The sequence below is a fragment of the Nomascus leucogenys genome, chromosome 15, assembly GCF_006542625.1.
Source record: "Nomascus leucogenys isolate Asia chromosome 15, Asia_NLE_v1, whole genome shotgun sequence".
NCBI lineage: Eukaryota > Metazoa > Chordata > Mammalia > Primates > Hylobatidae > Nomascus > Nomascus leucogenys.
In genome coordinates, this window is record NC_044395.1 from 105077332 (window position 1) to 105093010 (window position 15679).

General features: G+C 46.5%; 1 protein-coding gene across 1 annotated transcript in view; it reads right to left on the reverse strand.

Annotated features, from left to right (window-relative positions):
* Positions 1–4065: 4065 nt before the first annotated feature.
* Positions 4066–15679, reverse strand: part of SYT13 (synaptotagmin 13) — a 46005-nt gene continuing 34391 nt past the window's right edge. The window contains exons 5-6 of the mRNA XM_003254467.3: positions 10133–10262; positions 4066–8099 (exon numbers count right to left, since the gene is read on the reverse strand). Coding sequence (XP_003254515.1) covers positions 7795–8099; positions 10133–10262 — 435 coding nt within the window. The 3' untranslated portion in view covers positions 4066–7794. The remainder of the gene's footprint in view (positions 8100–10132; positions 10263–15679) is intronic.

The window sequence follows — 15679 nt, forward strand, 5'->3', positions numbered from 1 at the left end:
GGCTACCATGCCACAATTTCTAGAATGATTTTTTGAAACTTAGATTCAGTCATGGCATCTGCTCTGCCTAACACCTTCCATTGGTTTCTCATTGCCCTTATAATTCAATCCAAACTCCTAATTATGACCCATCAGCCCTGCACGGTGCAGCCCTGCCTACCTCCCAGCCTCATCTTGTCCTCCCCTGCATTGGGCTCCAGCCACACTGCCTTCAACTCACTAAGCTCTTTTCTACCTCGGGATCCTCTGATGCCATGAGGCCCCCGCCTGGGGTAGCTTTCCCAGATGGTTACATGACTGAACTCTTCTCCTCTTTTAGGTCTCATCTAAAATACAGCCTCAAAGGGGTCTTTCCTGGCCAGCCTATCTAAACTGTGTAATTACTCTGTGTGTGTGTGTGTGTGTGTGTGTGTGTGTGTGTGTGTGTGTGAGAGAGAGAGAGAGAGAGAGACAGAGAGAGCGAGAAAGACAGAGATTGTTTTATGTCCGTCTTCCCCTTCCATGTGGTAACACCCACAAGGGAAAAGCTACATAGTGGGCATTTAATCAGTGGGCATTGAAGGAATGAATGAACTTAAGCCACTCCTGATAGAAGTGCAATTCCTGCAATGCTGTCTTGGTCACAACGGAGGTCCTAGGTTCTTCCATGTTGCCTGTCTTTATTTTGGTTTCCTTCCTTGATCAGAAAGACCCTGCGCCTGACCTCTGGTTGGATCTAACCTTGACCCGGCCCCTACTCCACAAAGCTGGAGGTTGTTCCCATGGTACTCACTTGAGTTCTCCTCCATTCCAACTTGCTCTCGCCCCTTGGACAATGTTCTACCCAATCCAGCCAGGTGTCTCCTAGTTCCTATAGGAAAGAGAACTTTTCCAGCTCCTTCCAGCTTGGTGATTCTCAGAGTTCATGCTTCCAGGTAGCATTTTTAAGCTACTGCCTATGCATGTAAGTGATCTTCCAATAAAGACCCTGGGCTACTGGCCGTACCCCAGAGCCTGGACCTTTTAGGATTAGACTGTCCCAGATTCAAATCCTCTTGTGCCTCTTTCAACCTGTGGGACCTTGGATGAGTCACTTATCCTATTCTATCTCTTCAGCGCTTAGCCCAGAGCCATGGTTTACTGGGTGCTGATTGTCATTATCATCCCCATTGCGACCTCTAAGATCAGGATGAATGAGGTGCTAGGAAGCATCAAGGTTTCCTGCTGCCATCCTCTTTCACCCAGAATCCCTGGGGCTGCCCGGGGTGACTTTTAATACAGAGCCACTTGCACCTTCAACTGGCGTGGATGCCTCTACCTAAATGGGAATCACCATTCCCCTCTCAGAGAGATCCTCAGGGCACCTTGTTCTGCTTCCTGCAGCTCATCTCACCTGGCCCTCAAGGAGAAAGGGACTGCAGAGAGGTTCTGTTTGTTCTGGTTAGAAAAGCAGGTTCCTCCTTGCTTCTCCCTGGTTGGAATCCCTAGGTTTCTGAAACAGGATTTCTGCCATTGCTCACTTGCCAACAGGCTGTCCTGAAACACCAAGAAAGGGCACTGGGAAACTGAGCTGGGGAACTATATGCCCTAGCATGGGTAGGCTGCATTGACAGGAGACCAAATCCGGCTGGGGATGAGCGAGCACAGGGGCCAAATCACACAATGGCCACAAGTAGCTCAGTTTCCATGGCAACGTCTGGCTTCTAGAGATGGAGGAGCCTGTCTGGGAGAAAGTCTGGCTTCCTCCCATCCTCCTCCAAGGTAGGGGTCTTCTTCTCTGGCTTGGGGAAGCTGCTGAGGTCCCTGCCAGGGGCCATCTGTGCTGGCTCACCTGCAGGAGATGAGGAAGGGGAGCAAGGGGACAGTTCTCCAACACTTGGACTAAGAAAATGCCCAGCTCCCTAAATCCATCCACAGCCACATCCTGTGGCTTTATTCTTGCCAGGCGTCTGCCTCAGGAGGGAGACAGAACAGATGCTAGAGTTCAGAGCTCCTGAAATAGTGATGCTTCCAATTGGCTCTAAAAAAAAAAAAATGAAACTCTTGGATGGAAAATTACCACCAGCCCCATTAGCAATTAAGCAAATGAGAAGAGGCTGACTTGAAGCCTCAGGTGCCATTTCACGTTGTCTAGAGGAGTGGGTAGCTGTCAGGAGGGACTGTCAGGAGACACCAGGGGGACATTGCCAGGCAGACATGGGGCAGGGAGGGCAAGTACACATGTATGTGGGTTTAATTTGTTTTATGCACAAGATAGGAGGCTAAAGGTATGTGTAAAAAGTAAGTTGTTGGCTGGGTGCGGTGACTCACACCTGTAATTCCAGTACTTTGGGAGGCCAAAGTGAGCAGATTGCCTGAGTCCAGGAGTTTGAGATCAGCCTGGGCAAAACATAGCAAAATCCCATCTCTACAAAAAATACAAAAAATTAGCCAGGTGTGGTGGCATGTGCCTGTGGTCCCAGCTACTAAGGAGGCTAAGGTGGGAGGATTGCTTGAGCTTGGGAGGTCAAGGATGCAGTGAGCCTAGATTGTGCCACTGTACTCTGACCTGGGTGACAGAGCCAGACCTTGTCTAAAAAAAAAAAAAATAGCTGTTGACAGTCTAGGTCATAGAATCACAAAATGTTAAAGCTGGAAGGAGCCTTAGTGATCATTTGCTCCAAATTCATTTTACAGTTGTGGAAACTGAGGCCCAGAGGTAAGTGACTTACCCAGGGCCATGAAGGTGGTCAGTCACAAAGCCAAGCCGGGTTGCAGATTCCCAGCTCCTGATGCAATGCTCTAGACATGAGTCAATTATACGCAGGAACAGTGCTTGTTATGCGAAGCATTTCAATGGAAAGTCCTTGTATAAAGTGACTCATGAACTCTGCTTTCCTCTTCCATTTCTCTTTTATATCAATCCAGACTCTTAAGTATGCGTTTTGGGCTCAGGTGGGTCATATTCATAGTTACCTGTGAAACATAGTCTGCATAACATTTGGCTATGTGGGATAAAACCAACTGATCCTATTTTATTATGAAAATTTAAATGCTAGTTGCCATTACAATAGAATGTATGTGTATACATAATATAAAATAGGGAATTATATGCAGACTTGGAAAGCAAAGACATCTCATGGCTTTCCTTATGGATTGTTTATCCTATTTAAGAACCTTCTATTTTAATTCTGTGTGACCTGGCTAATTTTCTACTAGCTTTAAAATTCAGGCCCTGCCCCTTGCTTAATCCCTTTTCCTCCAGAGGCCAGGGCTGTAGTGGCCACCAGGAAGGCTTAGGATGAGAGGACTCCAGGAGTCCCCTTGTCCCTGCTGGCCACCAGGAGTTCATGAGTACCAATGGCTGCTGCTAGACCCTTCCATTGATGGAGTATTTCTTTGGGGAATGTTAAAGAAAGAGAAGTTACTAGTTTCCACCTAATATCCCCCCCCAGCAATGAAGCCAAATCCCTGAAAAGCCTCACCCAACCTTGGCATTCCTAACTGTATGTAGCCTCTTTGATTCAGTACTCAAGCAAGGCCACCAAGGTACACACACATGCACATGCACAGAGTACTCTATGACTCACTCCTGGGTATATATCTTAGAGAAACTCAAACAAACGCACAAGGAGACATGCAGAGAAATGTCATAGCAGCATTTCTTGTAACAGCAAAGAAAAAGAAAAAGAAACATGTAGATATACATCAACCACATAGGACTGTGGCATATCCATACAATGGAATATCATACATCAGTGAAAAAGAAATAAACTGGAGCTGCATGTGTCTGCACAGATGAAACTGAAATATTTAATGTTGAGCAAAAATAGTGTGATACAATTTAAATGAAGTTTAAAAACACTTTATGGAACTCAGGGTTTACAGAGACATGTAGTAAAAGTATGAGGGAATGCCTGGGATGATAAACCTCAAATCCAAGGTCATGGTCTTCTGAGTAAAGGGCACTGAGGGTACTTCAATTGTAGTTGTCAAGTTTTATTAAACATGGCAGTGGCTCATAAGTGCTTATCAGATGATTTCTTCTGCATTTTATATGCCAAAATATTAGGAAAAATGGAAAAAAAGAAAACACCAGGCAGCTGACCCTGTTGGAAATTTTTTATTTACCACTGCAAGGTTTTTGCTCCAAAGTTTCACACCAGACATATGACTACAATGTCTCATGCGTCTTTTTGTGCTTTAGTTCATGACTGCAAAACACACACTTAGCATTTGACAACAGGAAACACAGAGGGCAGAAACAAATCACAGGGACTAGTTGGTTCAGGTTACAGCCACATTTTACCCAGGACTCCTTTACATCCAAGAGAAATGGACCCTGAATAACTGGTCTCCTAGCTGACTCTCTGCGCCCAGCTTTGTTTGGGGTGACTTGTCATTAAACCCACACAAAAAGTTATATCTCAAATCAAAATGGACAGACATATGCAAGGTCTTAATCAATAAGGGCTCAACAAATAGATATTGACTTGATGCAAGAGGTGGAGTCACAGATTAATGAGGGCGGACTCCTAATTTTCTATCCCCACAGAAATCTCTGAAGAAAGAACCAGATCACCTTTCTGAGCAACAGTGCATTCTGAAATGGTCTCTCACCTTATTTTTACCTCTGCCTCACACCCTTTTTAGAAATGCTCACTGGCATCACACAAGGTGTTCCTTTCAAAAATGATGAGATACTTCACACAGGCTCAATTACTATAATTTGGTAATAAATTGGAAATATTTCTTGTACAAGGTAAGCTGATGCAAAGACTACTGAAATATTTTGATTTGGCAGTTTGACATCTCTGGGTAATTTAAAATTCACTAAGATGGAGTTTTAGTGGAAAAGCAGAGCAATTATATTCTCTTCATCTGTTGATTACATTTACATGGAGAGCAATGAATTGTCATTAGGCAAATAGTAATACTCAATGTCATGAATTTCTAGCTTGACTGCTAAGACATCTGGTGACTTTACCATTGAGAACTCAGCTAGGACTCTAATTTTTATGCCATTTGCAGTGTCTTTTTCTGCCTACTCCGCCAGCCACTCTTAATTCATTAATTCACTCAACAAATATATATGGAGCACCCATGAGACAGCTTTATCCCAGGCACTTAGAATACAGTGAACATAACAGACAACTCTCCTTCAAAATGTATCTCATTTCTGTAATCCCTGCTAAGTGAGGTCAAGGCTGACATCTAAGATGTTCTGTGGTGGAACCTGGCTCCCATCAGGGGCAACTTTTAATTTGGATTCTGGAAGACTAAACCTTTGAGATCCCTCCCCCCAAAAAGAAGAAGAAGAAGAATGAAAGGATGCTTCATGACCAAATGACGATGGGTGGAGTTGGTAACTCTGGGATCAGGGGCCCCGCCCAGCCCACCTGAAATTCTTTTGATGGTACTATAAGGCAGCTGCATAGATTTATAAGGAGCCATGTTTCCTGATTTTTAGTCTAGAATCCAAATTTTCTAGATTGGAGTAGTAGATGCTACCAAGAAGAAAATGCTGGTCAGCTTTCAGCTCATAGGAAATGTTTTGTTTTCTTTTACCCACACCAACCAAAGAGAAGAAACCAGTACGGTGAAGAGATCTCTAAAACATTTTATAGGAAGCCACTAACAAGTGCTTTGCCTACACGACACTTGGCAGGGGCTGGCCAACCTCAAGGATGAAGGTTTCCACTTATCCAAAAGACTTCCCATGAAAGAGGGATTCGATATTTTTTCTGTTTTTTCAGAGGATGGGTAGAAGTTATTTCTAATGCTTTTCTATTTCTGTACAGAAAGAAAAAATAAAGACCACAGGTCACAAGGCTCCTGCTCAGATTCTCAGGGAGAGGCCAAGTATGACTTGACTTGTTGAAGGAATGAAGCCCTCACCCATCTTGTCCAGGAATTCTGTCTTAGGGCAGTGGATTAGGGTGACATCTGAAGGCCCAGAGTTTTAATATGAATAGAGAGGGGTCCAAAGGCAGCATCCATGGTTCTGGAAATGCCACGATGCTTCTGGCACTTTCTGGGCATTCTCAGCTGCCAAATTAAAGTGAAAAATAGGCTGGGCGTTGTGGCTCACGCCTGTAATCCCAGTACTTTGGGAGGCTGAGGCGGGTAGATCACCTGAGGTCCAGAGTTGAAGACCAGCCTGGCCAACATGGTGAAACTCCATCTCCACTAAAAGTACAAAAATTAGCCAGGCATGTTGGTGGGCGCCTGTAATCCCAGCTACCCAGGAGGCTGAGACAGGGGAATCGCTTGAACTTGGGAGGCGGAGGTTGCAGTGAGCTGAGATCGTGCCACTGCACTCCAGCCTGGGCAACAAAGAGCAAAACTCCGTCTAAAAAAAAAAAAAGGTGAAAAATAGTAACTTAGCTTAAAGATGATCTACTGGTGGCCTCAGAGTTTGTTTTTAGCCAGAGAGTGCCTACAGGTTTTGAACACTATTTCATCTAGTACATCATTCACTGGGGTAGGCTTCCTAGTCATTAGTCCTATCTTATACAGCTGTCCAAACAGGTTCTGAAAGGCAACGTCAACAGAATCCAGGAATCCTGGTTCAGGGGTAAGTACTGTATCCACTCAGCAAGGCTCGTAATTTAGATTTAATTAACAACGTGGACATCTGTTTAGAATAACAAGGTAGGAATTCCAAACCTAGCTGCTGGTTATTTACCCATTCAAGTGAAAACGGACAGAGGGAGGCACAGTTGCAAAAGACCTGATTTCCTTTTTAAAATTGTCTTTCTTCTCTACCTACATGTAGCCAGACATCATAGACTAAGTCAATAACCAAATTCCTCCTGAAGTGACTGGAACGCTGAGAAGGGACCGGTCTATCTCAGAGTCACTTTGGTGATGCTGGTGGGTGGGACATCTAGCAATCAGAACCCAGCCAATGACTCACAGGAGATCCCACCTGTACTTTGTTAGGGATGGTCTCCCCAAGGATAATAGAAACTGATTTTAAGATAAAAACAATAAAATTCTTCAATAAAAAGCACAAAATTCGGTCCAAGAGCAGGGGGCTTATGAAATGCACAAATTAAAGTATTAAGAATTAAAATAATTAAATTAAAAAGCTGAGGCCCCAGATTTCACACTGATGGTTGAGGTGTCCAGCATTGGAACTGGCTGCACCATGGTTTTGGGACTCCATCGAGGACTGTGGCCGAAAACCTGTGTGGAATATTGTAGAAGGAACTTCTCCAAGTACAGTGCTCCACCCTCTACATCAGCTTGTTAAAAAGGAAGGCTCCTGGGCTTTGACCAGGAATACCAACTAGGAATGTCTCCAGGTGAGCCCAGGAATCTGCTGGTGACTCTTCACATGCTAAAGTTTGAGAACTGCCGGGTGACTGCCCTGCATGGTGAGCTTGATTGAATGCTGGCTAAGGTTTCTTTCCACCTGGGCAACCTCTAACGCTAGGAGTTGATCCAGGATACTTTCACTTCCTTCATCATTTTTGAAATGCTTGTTTTTCTAAAAGCCAAATTCTTCTTTGCATCCATGATTCCCACATTTAGCTTTCTCTGCATCTGGCCTAACCCCACCTATAAAACAGGCATAGGAACTGTATTTGATAAGCATCTCCTTCAATAACACAGATGAGCAAAATGCATTCCTCAGTGTGACCCACATATTCCATTTCCTGCTGTGTCTTGCTTATTTCTAAGAAACAAGAGTATGATGAGAGAGCCATCCCAGCCTTGCAAACACATCTGTCACTGTCTTCTGGGTGTCACAATGAGGAAGGGGCACAGAGAGGAGGTTGCAGAGGACGGGTCAGGGCTGTCCAAGAAGGGAGGTGGCCGGGCAGCTGGTTACAGGTGCAGCTGGTGCCACATGGCAATCTGCCGGCGAGGGTTTTTGAGCATCTCCTCCCAGTGGCTGCGCTCGGAGCCCGAGGTGTGCAGGCCCAGGCTGCAGTGGCCAAGCGCGCAGCTCTGCCCTGACTCGTCCTGGCCCAGCACTTCCAGCTCCACGCTGGAGGCCTGCAGCAGGTCGTCGGGCAGTTCAAACATGATCATCTCGTTCCACACGGGGTTGATCTTGTGCTTAGCTCGTTTAGTCTGCTTCTTCTTCAGCTTCCGAGCCTGGTGCTTCAAGGTCACCTTGACAGAGACATCTGGGGAGGGTCAGAGGGGAACAAGAGACAGAGAGAAGGGACAAGAGTGAGTTTCTGAGATCTGGCAGGGCCCAGGACAAAGCTCCCTCCTGGTGCTGGAAAGATGATGTCTCTAGTCAAGAGTTCGGACATCTGTGCCCCATATACCCAAACATCTTAGAGGCCTCAGTTTTTCCTTCTGGATACCCCAGCACAGGTCCCAAGTCTATGTGACCATAGAAGGCTCTGCTATACGAGCAGGAAAGCATCCCACCCAGACAATCTATAACTCTAGGAGTCGATCCAGGATACTTTCACTTCCTTGCATTGGGGATTATTCTCCACTCCCCCACTGGGCCATGCATTCATTCAACAAATATTAAGTGCCTACCCTGTGGCAGGCACTGGTCTAGACGTGGGGATGCAGCAGAAGTTCTTGCCTCCATAGAACTGACACTAAAGTGTAGGAAATGGCCAATACCATGATATAGAAGGCTGGCCACTGGGTGGCCTGTGATTGTGGCATGTTAGAGTACCAAGAGGGAACCACCTTTGCTACATGACTTCATATCCTCACATCAAACCAGGTCCATGACAATAGCTCAGGGGTCCTGCAGCTGGATTTTAAACTCAGACTAGAAAAATGAATCCAGCTCCCAAGTCTTCATCCCCTTGCTTCTTGGTGTAAGCATTTTTGTCTGTTATTAAAATAGGAGATACCCTGCTGGTTGGTTGAGTTCTTCTCATCCGTACTTTTTAAAGTTTTATTTGAAGACCCCCGACTTCATGTGGAAGAGGGATGAAGGCAGACTTCCTGTTCCTGCACGCTCCCCCAAACCCAGGGCACTGCACCAAGAGAGCTGGCCCCAAGGAAATCCACAAACAGGTCACCAGGCGAGCTTTCATGTCACATCACAAGGCTGGACTGGATTACTTAGTCAAGGTTTCCAAAGCTAATGTGAGAATAATTGTTACTTTGTATTCATTGCTGTAATTATCACCCCTAGGAGGTTAGTTTGTTATTTCTGCAGAGAGAGTTGAGAGACGAAGTGTTGTACTGTAATTGTCCTGACAGGAGCTATAAAAGAGAGCAAGAATCAAATAATTATCTAAAGGGAATGACATAAAGGCTTTGAACTTTGATCTTTGACTCAGGAAACTGCCAGCAAGACCAACTCTTCTGATTTCATTAGCCCCAAGTCTTTTGCTCGAAATTCAGAATGCAGTGGCAATTCTTTATTTGTACCCTGCTATAAATAGAGACTTGTTTATATCTTGCTAGGAGCATGTGGCTTCCAGTCCAGGTATTATCTGGCTAGCCGAGGATGCTTTCCTGCTCATGTAGGAGAGCTTGCTTTGGTCTCTGCGATGCTGGACCTGGGCTGGGGTATCCAGAAGGAAAAACTGAGGCTTCCAGGGTGTTGCAGAAAAGCTTATTTGGGTATATGGGGCACAGATGCCTGAAGCCTCAGGCCTCAGCCCATGTACCCACACACCTTCTGCCATCACCCACACTCAGCTGGTGTGAGGGTGGCAGTTGGCAAAGGCTGAGAAGAGAGAAGAAACTGGGGTGGGTGGGGGGAGTGCAGTGGTGGTGAGTTCAGACAGGAGGGGAAGAACCTGGCCTTCCTGACATCTGCCTGAAATGTGAGTCCAGCCAGGTGTGGGTGACAAGGGCTGGGCCGAGTTTTTCCGACAGCCCAGGCCCTTCACTCCATGGCTATAGTCTGACCCTTGGCTTTTTGTGCTCTGTGGTTAGGGCTGATGGTTCTCATAGCGGATCTCCAAGGTAGGGAGCCTCAGGTAGCTCACACTTGGGTCCTAATGGATGGGATTGGTCTAAGAGTAAATGGATGTGAACTCAAAGAAGTGAGTGTGTCCTCGAAAATCAATCTGTGAACTTAGGGTGAAGAACAGCTGAGCATGGCTCCATAGATGTGCTCATGTTCCACCTCCCTGCTTACCTGTGACCATTTCCTCCCAGACACCACCTCCCTCGGCACACACTCCCGATAGCTGGAGGGGCCTTGGCCATCCTCTCACATCTCACTCACCCTTCCCCAGGAGCTCCTTGGACTGGTTAGAGTGGAGGTTCTTGGCTTTAATCAGCACCACCAGGAGGCGGTTGGCAGCCGGGAGGTAGCTGATAGATAGTAGGACCTCTCCAGCTCCTGCAGATGGCTCCTGAAACAGAAAAGGAGACGCAGGAGGGGAGTCTCACCTGGGGACGCCTTCCAAGCCATCAACAAATGCTGAAGCTGGGACCATGCTGGACTTGCATCCAACAGGCATCCTTGAAACCATTTACCCATCAATGCTGGGTCTCCATCCTTGCAGAAGAGAGCAAGGCACAGAGGAATTCCATGTGGCATGCGCTTCAATAGCAGTTTCTTTGTTTGCCTCAAAATGTGATTTTTCATATACCATATACTCAAATCCAACATACAAAACAGAGCAAAGAAAGGCTACTCAGAATGCAGCAGAGGGGAGGAGGCCAGAATTCCCCATTACCCTTCACCTTCTGCCACCCCCAAGCTCCTGGGACACCTCTGTCCTCTAGGGCCTCAGAGAACAGTTTCAAAATCCCTGCATGGACCCATCAGGTTCCTGGGGCAGCAGGAGAGTTGTAATTCATTACTATGTTTGAAAAGATAGTTTTTTCCAGCTCCAGGAGGTTGCTTCATCAACAGAACGACCAGTAATGTCAATAAAGTGCTGGGGCATATGATGGTAGATCATGCCCAGAGGCAACTGGCAATAACCACACCTTGAAGGAGGTGCTGATGCCCCTGTGAGGCATCCAAACAAACACATCTATCCCTGCGTGCAACTTTAGAGTAACTCTCCTGAAATTCGTACAGGAGTTTATTTGGGATTTCAACAAATCCATCAAGGGACAAGAACAACCAGAAGACCCCTCCTAGGAGGTGGGTGTTTGGTTGCAATCCAAGCTCTGGGGAGACCTGAAAGAGAAGGGAGTGTGTGGGCAGGGATCAGCGGAAGGTCAGAAGTCTCCTCTGTTGAGCAGGAAGAAGATGCCCTTCCCTCAAAACCCCAAGGAAGAGGCAGATGTGTGGCCTGCTGTGCCAAGATGGAGTGGGGGGTGGGAGTGGGGGAAGGGCCCATGGAAGCTTGTCCCTCCAGATGTCACAGCTTTCAGTCGTGTGCCCCTTCCCTCTAGCTTTGTCCCTCTTTCCCAGCTGTGCAATGACGGTAATTCAATGAGGTCTGGTACCAGGCTGGAGCCCTGGCTAACAGCCACCATGGCTCCCTAAGCTTCCTCCCCTCCTGTCACACCCAGGATGTCTGTTCATCCATCCTGGACCAGGCACTCAGAAGGGCTGAAATCAGTTTTTCTTTGCTCACTGTGGCCTCTCGTGGATTCATTCATCCAGCAAGCATACGTAATGCACCCACTGTATTCCAGATGCCATAATTAAAGCCATGAACTAAACAGAATCGGTCTCAGGGAAGCTTGCAGTCACATGGGGAAGACAGACAGGAAGTGATTAAATATATAACATTGGGCAGCATTAAATGCTATGAAGAAATATAGATATCAGAGGATGAAGTAAGAAAATGCATATAGCAAGTTCTTAGTAAAGGTCATAAATTACAATTCTAATGACAACAGTCAAAACAACAATTATTAATAACCCAGAATAAGAGTAATGCTGACAGCATAGACCCTAAACCAGATTAAGTGTGTCCGAGTCCCAATCCTACCATTTACTACCTCTATGACCTTGGGTAAGTTACTTAACTTTTCTAAGCCTCCATTTCTGCATGACCCCAATGATTCCACAAGTCTTGAGGGACTGGCCATATGAAGAAATGATTTGGGAGCCTCAAAGGATCTTGGCGATGAAATGAACGATAGCAGCTAACATTTATTAAATACTGTGTGTGAGATGCAATTACACTGTCCATCCCACTAGAAAGTAAGCTCCACTGTGGCCTCTGTTCACACTATGCAACTCCAGCACCTGGGACACAGTGGGCACACAATAAACATTTGTGAAAAAAGGGTAACACATCCCATTTATAATCTTGATGACAACCCCAAGAGGGCTACGGATTTTGTTCCCATTTTAAGCATAAGAACCTCAGATTCAGAAAGGGAACATTATTGCCAGAGGTCATGTAGGCAGGAAGTGGCAAAACCAAGCCTTGGAAAGGAGGTCCAGTCTGATAGCAAAACCTAAGTCCTGAATCTGTGGCTCTCCAGCTTTCTCAGTTGACAGCCCTCCCCAACCGTCTCATTTCACAGTGAAGGAACTGAGGCCCAGGGACTTGTACCAGGCACCCAGAGAGGTGTCCACAGAGTTGGGATGGGCACCAGCCTCCTGGCTCATGGTCAATTATTAGAGGGCCACAGGTAGCCCGGGCTATAGTCACAGGGTGACCAGACTTGAGTCCTCTGCTCCCTGCAGACCAGGTGAGAGGAGTCAGCACCTGTCAGCCTCTGCAGGGCTCTTCACTTTTGCATAGGGTGAGGTCTAACTAGCCTAGCTGGCTGCACCATAGCCAGACAATTTCAACAGCACCTGCTCCCTGGGTACTGCTGCTGAAAGTACCTGCAGACTAAAGTAATCCTTTCTTTCTTCTTCCTTTCCCTGGTTTTCCCTGCCCCTCTCTTTCTCTCAGGTCTCAATGAACCATGCAAGACTGCCCTTGGAGGCTAATATCCAGAATCTACAAAGAACTTAAACAAATTTACAACAAAAAAATCAAACAGCCCCATCAAAAAGTGGGCAAAGGATATGAACAGACACTTCTCAAAAGAAGACATTTATGCAGCCAACAGACATACGAAAAAATGCTCATCATCACTGCTTATCAGAGAAATGCAAATCAAAACCACAATGAGATACCATCTCATACCAGTTAGAATAGCGATCATTAAAGTCAGGAAACAACAGAAGCTGAAGAGGATGTGGAGAAATAAGAATGCTTTTACACTGTTGGTGGGACTGTAAACTAGTTCAACCATTGTGGAAGACAGTGTGGCAATTCCTTAAGGATCTAGAACTAGAAATGCCATTTGACCCAGTCATCCCATTACTGGGTATATACCCAAAGGATTATAAATCATGCTACTATAAAGACACATACACACATATGTTTATTGCAGCACTATTCACAATAGCAGACTTGGAACCAACCCAAATGTCCATCAATGATATACTGGATAAAGAAAATGTGGCACATATACACCATGGAATACTATGCAGCCATAAAAAGGATGAGTTCATGTCCTTCGCAGGGACATGGATAAAGCTGGAAACCATCATTCTCAGCAAACTATCGCAAGGACAGAAAACCAAACACCGCATGTTCTCACTCTTAGGTGGGAATTGAACAATGAGATCACATGGGACAGGGAGGGGAACATCACACACCAGGGCTTGTCAGGGGGTGGGGTTCTGGGGGAGGGACAGCATTAGGAGAAATACCTAATGTAGATGACTAGTTGATGAGTGCAGCAAACCAACATGGCACATGTATACCTATGTAACAAACCTACACGTTCTGCACGTGTATCCTAGAACTTAAAGTATCATCATCATAATAATAAAAGACTGTCCTTGGAGTGGGTTGCCCTGTGAGTCACTCTTGATGCACATGGCACTTTTGGCTGAGTATCTTCCAGCTAGAACTGGGCACCATGGGCACGTCTGTTAACCCATCTGGCCTAGAGAAGAAAAACATCTGGGCTGCAATGACTGAGGGCTCCACTCACCTTGTTCAAACCAGCCCACACCCTCTGGCTGGGGCGAGGGGCTGCCTGGCCCGGACTTTCAGCTTTCTCCTGCCCTATACACCCAGAAAGTCACCTCCTACTTCTGACTCCATGCCACCCCCGAGGTTGTTCACATTTGTAGTAAACAGGTCAGTGATCAAAGTGGTTGTGAGTACATATTTGCAGAACAGAAACAGCTACAGAAAGTATGATAATTATTAGGATGGATGAGCTGCAAGGTCAGGGCTTCATCTTAATTACTGTTGCTATGTCCCCAGCTCTTGGCACAGTACCTGGCACATGGTAGAAACTGGGCAAGGTATTTGCAGAATGAATGAATGAGTGAATGATGGCTGCTCTTCTAGGGGGCGGTGAGAGAAGCTGCTAGGTGCTGGAGACTTCTGCCTAGATTGGCTGGATTTCTGCCCTTTGGGGCTGTACCAAGTCTCAGAGCCCAGCAGGGGAGTCTCTGCATCTCGAGAGAAAGCTAGTTTACTAGTTTAATAATCCTAAGTATTGATTCTTTCTCCCAGGATCCCCATCTGTGATTCCACAGAAGTCCCAAATCACACACTAATTAGAGAGTGGGCTTTGGAACCGCTGAGTTCCATCTGAGAGTGGCTGTGATTTTTCTAACAATTTTCTGAGGCTGGGAAAGAGGAAAAAAATGGAGCAAGGAGGAAATCATAGCAAAAAGAGAAGCAGGCAGCAGGTGAAATGTACTCTTCCCTCCTGCGGTCTGGGTGTCTGTTAGGAAAGGTGCCTGATTGTCACACCTCATACTTGTCAGGTGGCTTTCATGGCAGGTAATGAGATAGCACAGGATTTCGAGTCAGACCAACCCGGCCTCAAGGTCTGCCATTTCCTGGCTGTGGGACCCTGTGTGGATTCCTGAACTACTATGACCCTCAGTTTCCTCATCTGTAAGGGGGATAGTCATGGTGTCTCTCTCATCTGGTTGATTTGGAGAGTGGCAGCACTCAGGTAGAGTCCTAAGCATAGTAACTGATGGTGAGCATTAAAAAATAGTGCCCTTGGCTGGTTGCGGTGGCTCACACCTGTAATCCCAGGAGTTTGGGAGGCTGAGGCGGGGTAGATCACAAGGTCAGGAGATCAAGACCATCCTGGCCAACATGGTGAAACCCTGTCTCTACTAAAAATAAAAAAATTAGCTGGGCGTGGTGGTGTGTGGCTGTAATCCCAGCTACTTGGGAGGCTGAGGCACGAGAATTGCTTGAACCCAGGAGGCAGAGGTTGCAGTGAGCCGAGATCACGCCACTGCACTCCAGCCTGGCAACAGAGCGAGACTCTGTCTAAAAAAAAAAAAAAAAGTGCCCTAATCAGTATTATTCTTTCTTTTTGCTTCAGCATGAGGGTTGGCAAACATTTTCTGGAAAGGGATTAATAACACCTATTTGGGGCTATGCAGGTTATACGGTCTTTAGATCAGTATAGCACTGCCCATCTGGTTGAGAGACTAGTCACCCAGAAGGTTTCCTCAAGGAACCACAGTGCAGGCCCTTAGATGAGCTTTGACCCAGGGGCCTAAGTAACTACATACCGTCTTGTAGCCCTGACATTCCCAGACTCCCTTGCTGTCCTGGCCCATGGGGAACAATGATTTGCTCCCCAAGGGTCCCCTCTCTTGAGGGCTCTGGCATCTCAGAAGACCCTTCTTTCCCACTTGTGGCCCCCCAACAGCAGATATGGGGAAATCACCCTGAGTCTGGGGATTGCGTGGACCACCAGGCTCTGGGCCTGCCCCCAGCCCTGATTGCTCCTTCAGAGCCTAGCACACGGGGCCTTCTAGAATTCTTTATCAGAGCACATTGGTTAGGTCACTCTTACATGGCTCAGG